The sequence below is a fragment of the Buceros rhinoceros genome, unplaced genomic scaffold (assembly GCF_000710305.1).
Source record: "Buceros rhinoceros silvestris isolate BGI_N320 unplaced genomic scaffold, ASM71030v1 scaffold11101, whole genome shotgun sequence".
NCBI lineage: Eukaryota > Metazoa > Chordata > Aves > Bucerotiformes > Bucerotidae > Buceros > Buceros rhinoceros.
In genome coordinates, this window is record NW_010392627.1 from 10,151 (window position 1) to 22,509 (window position 12,359).

Here is a 12,359-nt window from a genome sequence, read left to right on the forward strand (position 1 = left end):
TGACCTAAATTATTCTGTGATTTAGCCTCCACTTAATCATGGTTAACTGCAAGTGTCTTGAGTTTCAGGTTACAAAGACTTAAAAACTGTCTTCAGTGAAGGCCTTTACCACAGACTAGAAAAGGGCAACCCTTCTTTTGGCACCTTAGCCAATTACACGCAAGTGAGCACAGGAGTGTTTCTGTGTTGCTTGTACTCTGGGAAGCAATGTGATGATGTATGATGATTGCAAAGGAGTTACTATGCTTTGCATTAATTTAACATAATTTTACCTCTGTCCTGGAAGATTGATTGAGTAGGAGTGACCTATGAGAGACAGTTCAAGTACTGAAGCACATAACTGAAACAAGATAGTTTCTCCTGAGAATAGCTGTGTAGATTACACCAGGGCAATACACCGTATTAACTGAAAATGGTGCCAAGTTAAGCCTGGTTTGTTTGGGGTTTTTTTCTTCAACTTAAGAGGCTTAAATGACTTTAAATAACTTTCATGTTTACGGATCCAAGTATGCCTTTAACTGGCTTAAGTAAATCTGTTTTAAAGTGATCAACTGTAGTGATCAGTAATCAATTTAACTTACAAAGACCTTACTGCCTTATTAACATCAGATAATACCTTTTGAAAGAAGAAAAGGGATGAAGGTTCATACATTGGGTTTTTTTCCTTTGTATTCCCACCATTGAACTGTGTCATTTGCCAGTTTTCCTAGTGATTAGGTAAACGATACCCTAAGTAAATCTAGAAGTAGCCCTGAGCTGTACTGTTCCAGCTAGACATTAGTTTTTTTATTAATAGCCAGGTAAATTCTCCCTCCCCGGATATCTGTGTAGATTTTTGAGGTTACAACAGGTCTATCCTACTTCATGGTTTCTCTCTTCGTCTGAAAACCCTACATTGGCAACAAGGAAAGTCTTCTGTCTGAGGTTCTTACTCTGGGAGGTCACTAGACTGGGGAAATGGGATGTTGAAAGGAGTGTCTAAACTCTATAAGACTTAATTCTTCTCAAACATTCTGTGCAGCCAAGATTTCTAACTTAATTTGGCTCTCTATTTTAAGTATTTCTGAATCAAAGCAGACATTCTTACTTGCCTTTCCTATTTCTGTTGAAAAGGAATTGCTAACTTTTTATAAGAAGGAGACCATGAGGTAGAACATCAGCTGCATGTAAATGAAGGCAGATACTGTTCTGAATGCTGAAAAAAGGCAATGTAATATGAATAGTTATACTTGGCTAGAGCTCGTTAGTGATCTGATTACCATACTTTACTGGAAGAACTACTGCATTGGTAATAGTATGTTAAGGTGCTCTGTTTTTAAATGCTTTTCAGTGATTGTATTCCACCTTTTTTCCAGAAATGTTATGAGCAAAAACAGTACAAAAATGGACTCAAGTTCTGCAAGATGATCCTCTCTAACCCGAAATTTGCTGAACATGGAGGTAACTGCAGACTCAAGATTTTTTCTTCCTGTCATGAGCTTAAATGTATAATTAGTCTATTCCATACTGTTGGGAAAGAAAGGAGCCTGTTGCTGAGTATGATTCTGTCCTTATGACTGAATAATTACTCTGGATTTTCAGTCTTTGTGCATTCAGACCAAGTTTCCACCCTAGCTCAGTCAAACACTCCTGTGCGATGGGATGATGAAGATCAAAATATATGGTGGAAGCACACTTCAGTGAAGCTTCCAAGTAAGTTGCATTTCTAGGTTTCTGGGTCAGAATGCTAGTGTGGTTTTTCTTACATTTCTATTTAATAGCAAGCCCAGCTTTTTTAGTTTTACATGAAGGTATTCTGCCAGTGAATTAAATCTTGCTTTCGTCAAGTTTTATACTCTTGAATTTTCTGTACCGTATACCAAATTCATACTTAAAAGGAGGAAAGTAGAGTGTAATACTGCTGCTGCAAAGTCTTGAAGCTAAAGACAGAATCTGTAGAATCCTGTTCAGATAAATACTGCAGGAAATGGGACAACAAAATGTTGCTTCTATTTACATCTGTCAGAACTTAATCCACAGTAATATACTCCAGTCTTACTGTAGTACAGTGTTTCTGTTGCATGATTCAGACAATCTCTCCTAATACAAGTGAATTTTTCCTGTTTTTCTACTGTTGAAGCAACCTAACACTGAGTGTGCATGTTCTGTCCATAAAGTTATTTTCCCATTTGACATTGTCAAATTTTGGCAAACTGTTGGGCTAGTCCTTTTCATGCTTCCATTAACATCTGCTATTTCTTCGTTGTCTTCATTACTTCCCTAGAGATAAAAGTACAGTTTTCATGTTGCTTCAAAGCTGGAGTGGCTTCTCCAGCTGTGACCTAATACGTTTGTCTCTACTAGCACTTGTGTTTTCATAACATCTCAGTATACATCTCTCTCTTTTCTGCTCTTGCTGCCTCTTAAACTTTTCCAGGACAACTAGCTGACTTGGCAGTCCACATACTACTTGGGCTTTGAGCCAGTAATGGCTTTGAAGCTTGGGAGCAGAGCCTGGAACAAACTGCTGAAGCAGAACTAAGCCAATGAAATGATCTGATGAGAAGCTGCACTGTTGTCACACTTAGCTTCAGAGACAAGGAATTTGAAAAATTTAGTGAGAAGGTGGCAAACAGATGGATTGCTGTGGCTGGACAGTTACCTCCCTGGTGTGGGAAGGTAGGAGTAGCTTGCCCTCCTTCCCACAATGGGGATATTCTTTTTCAAGCTTCCTGATATTATTGGGAAGGTATCTTTCTAGTTTTCTCTGTTCTTAGTGTGGACAATTTAAAACCAGACGAAAACCTTGGTGATCATTCACTTTAGGTGTTCTTTTATAGAAAATAGTGTTAAAGAGGTCTATCAATGAAACTTCAAACTGCTGTTAGGGCTGACCACGAGATGATGGGTTGTTGCCATTAATAGTGGGGGAAAAGGTTGCAGTTGAAGGAAAACCAGAGCACTATGGTGAAAATGTGACTAATCCTCTGGAAGGGGCCAAAATTATGTGGTTTCTTACTTAGCAAAAAACCCTGAAATATAAATCTGAACAGCTTTCAGATGTAGGGCATGGATTACATGCAATGTGTTTTACATAGTGTTACCTGAAGAGAGGGAGCAGTAGTCATACCAATGTGTTCTTTGGAAACTTGCACCTCTCAATGTTGATGAAAATGGTGCTACTTTGAGGAGATCTTTTTACCCCCAAAATACTGTAGCAGGAAGTACACTTCTGTAATGTAAGCTGTAATAGTGGAGCTGATTGTGACAGAAATCGGTTTCATACAGTATGACACAGCCTAATGAATGTCTTTTGTCTTGTTTTGCCTACCTGAACTTTAACACACATTGAGAAGCTCTCTAAAACTGCTTTAGCTTATTGCTAACTCCTTAAAGCCAGTTAAATGTCCTTTTTTTAATTCATAAAGTTTGTGTTGTCTTTGTTCATCACATCTGTATGATGCTCTGCAGAGGTCTTTTTAAGACCAATTTCAAGAAAGGAAGTGTTTCCATATAACAGTCTTCAGCTGTGCTAGGCTGCTATCCTGATCTAAATTTATCATTTAATGGGGAACTTACTGTGTAACAACTTCAAAGGATATCTGCACTGTGAAACTGGCATATGGGAAGTCAGAAACATAAGGATATGATATTTCTTACAGAGACGCTTGCGATGAAAGGCCTGACCTTGAACTGTTTAGGAAAGAAGGAAGAAGCATATGAATTTGTTCGTAAAGGACTTCGTAATGATGTAAAGAGTCATGTCTGTATCCTTTGTAATACAAAACCTGATTTTTTTGGTATGAGTTCTCACTTCTGCATACGTGATTTTTATTGCAATATCAGTACATACTTTTGAGGTACATAATGTGGCCTGTATTTTGAAGTCTAAAATAAGGTGTGCACAGTGAATGTTAATTGGTAATCAAATACTTGAAAAAAGGTTTTATTTATCTTTCTACAATTTTGCAGAATCTTCTACACTTATCTCTTAGGAAAAGACTGTCTGTGATGTTTACTTTCTGCATAGAATGGGTATGACTTGTAATATCTGGCCTTTTTGAAAACTCTATTCTCTCTTAAAAAGCCGCAAGAAATCCAGTGTAGAGGTGCTCTGAAAATACCTATTTTGCCACTAAGTTTTCGATGATGGTTTAAATTTACTGTCTTGACTGCTACTCTGTTCTAAGCTTGTCTTCCAAAAGTTTATACCTATGCAATAAATAGCAGCTACCCAAGAGCTGTCTTCTGTTTAAGCCACAGGTAGGAGGCTACTTCAGACCTGCACAGAAGGCCTTACTTGTTCTGTATGTGTTTGATTTGCATGTTAAAGCACAGATTTTCATTAAATAGTTAAATTTTTATCATTAAAAATATTTTTCCTTTAGTACCACAGGCAACACTTTATGATGGCCATCTAGTTAAGACAAAGGGATGGCTGTTTACATCATTCCTGTATTAAACATCATGGAACTTGAGGTTGGGAGAAGCCTTGAAGACTATGGAGGTTATCAGGGTTACTAGAGGTATGCCACAGAACAACCAAATATCATTTGTACCTTCTTGGTCATAAAGACTGAACACCTAAGGAATACCAAGGCCACTTTAATCTGTGAGTAAGAAGGCTCATACCTTAAATCAGGGAGCAGAAGAATCTGGATGAGTTAGTGAAGAGTTTTGGGGGATTCTGATCCCAAGACAAAATTCCAGAGTGGGATTTATCAGGATCACTAATTCTTGTCTGCAATTTGTGCTAACTCTTAAAGCTATCGAAGACTTGCCTACAGATGCTGGAAGGATCTGTGCTTTTTCAGATCTAATTTTGTAAGTGGTCAAAAGGACCCTCTTTCTGGACAAGTTTAAAAAATATAATTTTTTTGGTTATGAGTTTTAGTGGATTTCTATCATTGTTTTACTGACTCATTGAACCTACCTCACCTTAAGAGTACAAGGATTTCTCTTCTCTGAATTCAGAGAAAGTGTACTTTGATCCGAATCCTGTAAGGCACAAATGTTCTTTTTACCTGCATCTATAGAACTAGGTCTGACAACGTAAGAAGTTCTTTCTGTGTTCAAGTGTATTGTTACAGCTCTACAGAGAATCCCTTAGAGTAATGTGACTATGCAGAACTACTTCTCTAGGGAGCTCAAGCTAGTGGATACTGAATGAATTCCAGACTAAGCATCAGGTTTGTCACAGTACTTTTATTTCCTGGTTGTTGTCTCCTGGTAAATTCTAAAGAAATAGCAAGCCTCTTTTAAGAGCACCTGCTGTGTTATCATAATGTCATTACCCAAATATCTGGATCTTTTTGATGGTGGGGCTTCAGTACATGAGGAGAACAAAACTGGGAGAATATATGTAGCTCATGAGGAACTGAGATCTGAGGCTGAGCATTTTAGTAAAGGTTTCTTCTACATCGTTTGCAAAGGCCTGTCACTAGCTGTGAACATCTGATGAAAGCTTGAAGGACTGATGACTCTCAGTGCTACCTAAGCAGAGCTTGGGAGGTTCTCTAAACCAAAGACAGGCATTAAGCTCAAATAAAACAGGAAATGAAAACATTATTTTAAAGGGAGAGGCAGGGTATAGGCACTAAAGTCACCTTGTTCCAGTAACTTTTTTGGTTTTGAGGAGGTGCAGTAACATCTATGTGTTCTTACTTTGTTGTGGTATTTTTTGAAGGTGCTTTTGGTATATTTTGTCATCTGTGCTTTTTAGAAAGCACCTGGTAGAGGGTGTTTAAAATAGAACTGGTCATTTCAGTGTTCAGGAGGAGTAGAATATTTTAATGCTCCATGGCACTCCACAGAGTGGCATGTTGTACTCAGGACACAGTAGTAACATATGCAAGACTGTGCAGAGCTGTCTACTATAATAAATTTGTGTGATTGTGTTTTATTGGCTTGTATTAGCTGTAAAATTTCTTATGCTTATTCCTGACATACTATTTCTGAATGGATTTATGCTTTTCTTCATTGTTTGGTAAAGAATATGATTAAGCCAGATTACCAGTTGAAGCCATCTTAGACTAAGTACATCGTTACAGTACATAAATTATTTTGGACTGAATTGCCTTGCTGTAGGTGAGAATCTAAAATATCAGTAGTTTTGAGGCAGGTGTATGAAGATACTACATTTAACTTTGATCTGTGTCCTGAATACTGGAACTCAAATAGGTGAGGCAGGATTTATAGGAAGTAGTAGTAGCTACTACAGTAGAAGCTGGTAGTAGACCAGCTGCTGTAGCTGTAAGCAGTGTTGATTTGCCCTCCTTTCCCATTTTGTCTTAAATCATCAGAGCACCAATAGCAGCTCTCCAAGCAGTCCCAAAGATGCTTATGGAGTTGTTCTGCACTTCAGCTGGCTGAAATTGATTTGATGTTCCTGTAGAAATGCAAAACATGGTCTCTTGCTTGTGAATTAGTTTTCTTCAGACTATTAATTCTCACAAGTCTTTTCTTTTTGGCTGGAGTCTTACATCTTTTACTGCTTTATCAAGAATAATTCTTTTAATTATATCCTCATATCTAGAACTTAACTTCAGGTCATGATTCTTTCTAAGCGGGAACTTATAGTTCTGTTTCTCTGATTAATTTGACCAAGTTAACACATTGAATGTTTTATGTGCTTTCTAAATTTTTGAAATGCAAAGTTTAGAAATGATTGTGTCTTTGGGGGAACAGTAGCTTTTATTTCAGCTCAGTAGCATGAGAACACAAGTGAATGTGCAAGTTGTAACACATTGCAATGACCTATGTTGGTCTCATGCTTTGAATTCAGAACCTTTCAAGGATGCTTGTGAGAAGAGTTTGTTGAAATAACATATTACTTGTGGAATCTTGGGGAAGAGTATCTGGAAAGCTGCCCAGTAGAAAGCTGAGGATGTTGGTCGACAGCTGGCTGAATGTGAGCCAGCAGTGTGGCCAGGAAGGCCAAGGGCATCCTGGGTTATGTCAGAAATAGTGTGGCCAGCAGGAGTAGGGAAGTGATTATCCCCCAGTACTTGGCACTGGTGAGGTTGCGCCTTGAACACTGTCTCCAGCTTTGGGCCTCTCACTACAAGAAGGATGTTGAGATGCTGGACCGTGTCCAGAGAAGGGCAGTGAAGCTGGTGAAGAGTCTAGAGCACAAGTCTTATGAGGAGCAGCTAAAAAACAGAGGTTGTTTAGCCTGGAGAAAAGGAGACGCGGGGAACCTTATTGATCTCTAAGTAATGAGCAATAGGATGAGAAGAAATGGCTTCAAGTTGTGCTGGAGTGGGGGTTAGGTTGGGTTATAAGAAAAATTTCTTTTGAGAAAGTGTTGTGAAGCAGTGGAACAGGCTGCACAGGGAAGTGGTGGAGTCCCCATCCCTGGAAGTCATTAAAAGATGTGTAGAGGTGGTGCTGAGTGATGTGGTTTAGGGACCCTGGCAGTGCAGGGTGAATGGTTGGACTCGATAATCTTAAAGGTCTCTTCCAACCAGATGATTCTGTGTTGTTCTGTGAAATCTGAGATGCTGAGAATGTGGCAGACTTTAGATGCACAGAAATGCTAGGATTTCCTTTTTTCAATGAATAAGGTGTAGCTCTGTCTTTATCCCTTACTGTAATATTTGGAGACTAGTTGAGGTTCCACACAGGCAAGTGAGGAATAGTAAAACTTGTAGTTGTTTGAGTGAGACACTTGAAGTAAGAATCCCTACTGTAATTACAGTATTTTTTAAACAATACATCTCTAGGAGTAACTTTTCTGGGTCTTGTGGATCATTTATATAACCACATCTTGAGGGGATTATGAATGTGCCTTAACAGACAATTTTTAAAGGAGACTTTATTGCTTGCTTGGAAGCATTTAATATTTTAAATGTGTCGGAAAAGTTGCAATAATCAAACTTAATTTGTAAGGGTGCTCATCTTCAAGGAAGATGTCAAGTTGTTTGGTATGTAACATGAATGCACTGCAGCTACTTTGTGAAAATTGTGAATGTATCTTCCTTAACATGCATTAGGTTGGCACGTGTATGGTCTTTTGCAACGTTCTGATAAGAAATATGATGAAGCCATCAAGTGTTACCGGAATGCACTCAAACTAGATAAAGATAATCTACAGATCTTGAGAGATCTCTCTCTGTTGCAGATTCAGATGAGGGATTTGGAAGGATATAGAGTAAGTATTCTCTTTGAATTCCTATTTATTGCTGTTAGCATTCTTTTGTTATTCTATTCCATTGTTAAGTTTTTTATTGGTAGTAGTTCTCTTGTTACTTGTTTTTGCAGTTTCAGAGGTGTTTTAAGCTCTTGTTCAGGAGAGCATGAAAATGTAGTGCAGCAGAGCTTAATATATTGTAGGGAACAGAACTGGAAATACAGTTATTCTGTACAATTCAGCTTGTGGATCACCTTGTAAAACTCTGGTGCTCGAGACATTTTTCATTAAAATGCTGAAGATAAAAAAGGATAAGACTTAAAGCTTAGTAAGTAGGAGTACTTACTGTGCTGTTGTGAAGTACTGCAAATGGTGTTTTGGATGTATATACTGTGTTGCTTGTAAGAAATATACTATTATATTTCTTCTGAGTATTTGGGAAACTAACAACATGGTGACTGATTTCTTGAATCCCAATACTGATGTTGTCATAAATAAAACCTTAAAATTTGTCTAAAAACAGAGCTGGTGGTTTCAAAATGGCTGATTTGGTTGTCAAAGGGCCTCTTCCATCGTCTTTCGTATGAAGTAGAGGACTGGATTGTAGGCTTTGGCATTAGTTGGTCTCCATCACTGAGTATGTTAAATTTGCTAGTGCAAGAAAAGGGAGTAACTGACAGAAGGGTATGGTTGGATTCAGGAAGGAAGACTGAGAAGAGCTGCAGTGGTGTAACTATGAGGGTCTTATGCCTGGGCATGAGGAGAGTGGGACTGCTGTTTCAGTGGCAGTGAGCTCATGCTTTCTAGTGGAAACCTCTCCAGTGAGATTTCAAAGCTCTGTCTTTGAAATAATTTAGGCGCTTGAGAGGTACTCTTGAAAATGACACGTTTTTGTGTCCCAACAAATGGATTTTATACTTTGTGCTGTGACTCCCTGATATATTTAGAATATAGATAGAATATAGCTATATATAGAATAGATATATACAGAGAGAGCTATATATAGAATAGCTCCCAGATTTGAGACAGAAACATGCTGCTTTTTCTCATGCTGTTAGAATTTAAAAAATTGCCTAGGGCTTTTAAAATATCAGCTGCACTGGTGGTTAATCATAAGGGTGTAGTAACTCTTTTTTAACTTTTCTGTTACTTTTAAATTGCTTTTCTTTTACTGAAGGAGACAAGATACCAGCTACTTCAGCTGCGCCCCACACAAAGGGCTTCCTGGATTGGATATGCCATTGCATACCACTTACTAAAAGACTATGATATGGCCTTAAAACTACTTGAAGAGTTTAGGAAAACCCAACAGGTAAGAATTCCTGTTTTGGAAAGAGAACACTTTCTGTATAAGAGACAGAATCTGAGGAATTAGTTCTTTGTAATTAGGAAGAACTAATTGAGATCCAGTTAAGAATTACAAAAAAATATTTGGAGTTTTCTGCTTTGAACAGAAGGATTTCCAGGAGTTTAGTAGCTGATGCAAATTATACAGGAATACTTTTTTCTCCTCACAGTAGGCTCTAAGGTTTGAGGTTATAAGGGTAGGTTGATATGGAGTAACTGAGTAACCTAATGTTTGAGGCTTGTAGGTAGAGACCCTGTGATGATCCCATCCCTTTACAGTAGATAGAACTTCAGAAAATTCAGTGTTGCATGTGCTCATTAGCCCTTTCTCCTGCCATAGCCTGGATGCCATTACATCTCTACAAAGAATGTGAGAAGAAATTGTCATTGCTTTTAATGCATTTGTATATTACGCACTTAAAATCAGTGCTTGATGTCAAAGCAGCATGAAAACACATCTGAAAATTCTTTGAGATTTGGTGGTACTGAACCTTACTAGAGTAAATCAAATGGTACAATGCTAAATTAACCGAGTATAAACTTTTAAAGAGAGACTATTCCTTTGTTCTGTTATTGGTAATGCAGAGCTATAAAATCTGAATTAATGGAACAGGGTGGATATGTTGATTACTCTAACATGGAAAGAAAAAACACATTTATAGCTATTTCCAGCATACCTCCCAAGCTGAATGCATCATGTGCAGAAACTAAGATATTACCTGACCTACAGATTGCATTTTTTTTTAAGCAAAAATCTTGCATCCTTTCTGAGGTAACTGCACTTGAGATCTTATCCAACCAGAACAGGGCTAACTGTAAGAGAAGAAATTAATAATTGCTAGAAGGAGCCAGTGTTTGTGTCTTGATCATGTGTAGTGGTCAAACAAAGTGTGTTGCAAGCCAGATGTATACAGTTTGATACAGCAAATGAGCTGTAACTTCAGTGTTGAATAAAACTAGAAAAGAGTAAATTTAAATGGAAATTGGGTCATCTTTTATGAATGTTTGACAGCCAAAAAGTCATGGCTCTCGAATGAGTCAGCAGAGCCCAATCTTGAGTTCAGTGTCAAAATGAACATTAGAGTTAGAGTATATTAGAGATGGAAAAATTGCGAATGAAGTGTAAGAAATGGAGGCTCTTTCAAGAAATAAGAGGACTTAAGTGGTATTGGCCCCTTGGAAAAAATTGGAAGTGATTCCGTTTATGTTATTGTCTTTTCTAAAAAGATGTGTGTAAATATGCTTGTTTGAGGGCAGTCATGATGCTCTTCAGACTAATGACTAAGCCAGATTTAAATACCATCTGCTGCAGATAAACATACTAAACCAGTTGAGACTGCCATGCAATTTATCACAATTTTAAATTTCACCCAAAAATAAGAAATACTGAGATCTCAACCTCTTAGGCATTTTTTGGTTAAACTGGAAATATTTTTGAAGTTCTCAAACGGGAAAATGTTTTGTACTTGAACAATAAGCTGTTTAACTGATTAGCATTATAACAATCACAAGCAAATGGTGAAAAAGCTGACGGAGCATTAAAGGACAAATATGCTACAGATACTGGACAAAACAGGTTTATAAAAAAACCCCCAAATTGTCAAGCCATTCCTCTTTTTTGACAGTAGTAGAGGCAGTTATGTGATCTATTGTGTTTTCTGCCCCAAAGCACTAATTATGGATGACCACATTAGTTTAATTTCTTTTGCAAATAGTGTCTTGTGCTTTCCTACACTAGCTCCCTGAGGAGTGCAGGCCCGTATAGAGACCTGAAGAGAGAATCAATGTGTTGGGGACAGAGAAGTCAGGAGAGCCCAAGCCAAGCTCACAGATCAGTTTTGCCACACTTTGGCTCTTCTGCAGCAGTCCCCAAACGCACTGTTTGTGCAGTCTCTGGATATTTCACAGTCCTGAACTTAAAATAGTTGGCAAGTTCAGGATACTCCGTAGACTTCTGAGGGGATACACTTCCTGCTTACTTCACTTTCCAGCCTCCCCTCTTGCCCTGTACTTTGTATGCACTCCAACTCAATCCATGAACTTCTGTGACTGACTTGATAGAATCTTGCATGTGACTGTGATAGGAGAGCAATGTTCAAGGTTTAAAAGGAGTGAAAGAGTGGAGGGTTTCCAAATTATAATGAATGGGAATCTTCAACAAACTGATGTTTTTCGAGGAGTCATGTGGCAATCTCTATTAGGCCTGATACTGTTTACTGTTATTGTTACTGAATGAAGTAGTAAATGTAACATGTTATGTAAAATGGTGCTGTCATGATAATTGGTAAATAATGGTGATATAGGGTGATCATATTCATTCATGAATTACTCGGGCAGCTTTGTCCATTCAGATGTGAATTAGCGCAGCCACTACCAAGCAGTAGAATTAAGATCAAAGAACTGTCATTTTAGTGATTGTAGGTGAGTATCTGAAGATGCAGTATTACAAAGTAGTAGAGCTAATCTAGCTACAAGCTGTTGCCAAAACCAGCAGTCTCACTTCTTCCTGTGTGCTTCCACTGCTTCCTTGTGCAGCACTGGTTGACTCGTGGAGGGCTTGTTCAGGAAGTCAAAGTGAGAGAAAAATAATCACTCTTTTGAAGGATTGATTGGCTGAACTGAACAACTGTGAGGTGAGAGGGGACAGAGGAAGGGGAATAATAGAGGGAAGTGAACTGCCTTTGTTGATCTAGGCTGCAGTTAGATTGATTTAGCTTATTGTAAAATTTTCCCTCTGGACAGACTTTTGGGTGAAAAGCAAAAGCCACCCTTATTTCTGAGAAGCAAGGGACTTTTTTCTGTAGAGCACTGATTACTGAGAGATCGAGACTTACCGAAGAAGCCATTTTTAAAAACGTAGAAAATGGAAAGTAATGGAAAGATAAGAGGGCTAGAGAAAATA

General features: G+C 38.1%; 1 protein-coding gene across 1 annotated transcript in view; it reads left to right on the top strand.

Moving 5' to 3' along the window:
- The first annotated feature begins 1,356 nt into the window (after positions 1-1,356).
- NAA16 (N(alpha)-acetyltransferase 16, NatA auxiliary subunit) overlaps positions 1,357-12,359 on the top strand; it is a 57,000-nt gene continuing 45,997 nt past the window's right edge. Inside the window, exons 1-4 of the mRNA XM_010144567.1 lie at positions 1,357-1,440; positions 3,642-3,746; positions 7,974-8,131; positions 9,288-9,422. Coding sequence (XP_010142869.1) covers positions 1,404-1,440; positions 3,642-3,746; positions 7,974-8,131; positions 9,288-9,422 — 435 coding nt within the window. The 5' untranslated portion in view covers positions 1,357-1,403. The remainder of the gene's footprint in view (positions 1,441-3,641; positions 3,747-7,973; positions 8,132-9,287; positions 9,423-12,359) is intronic.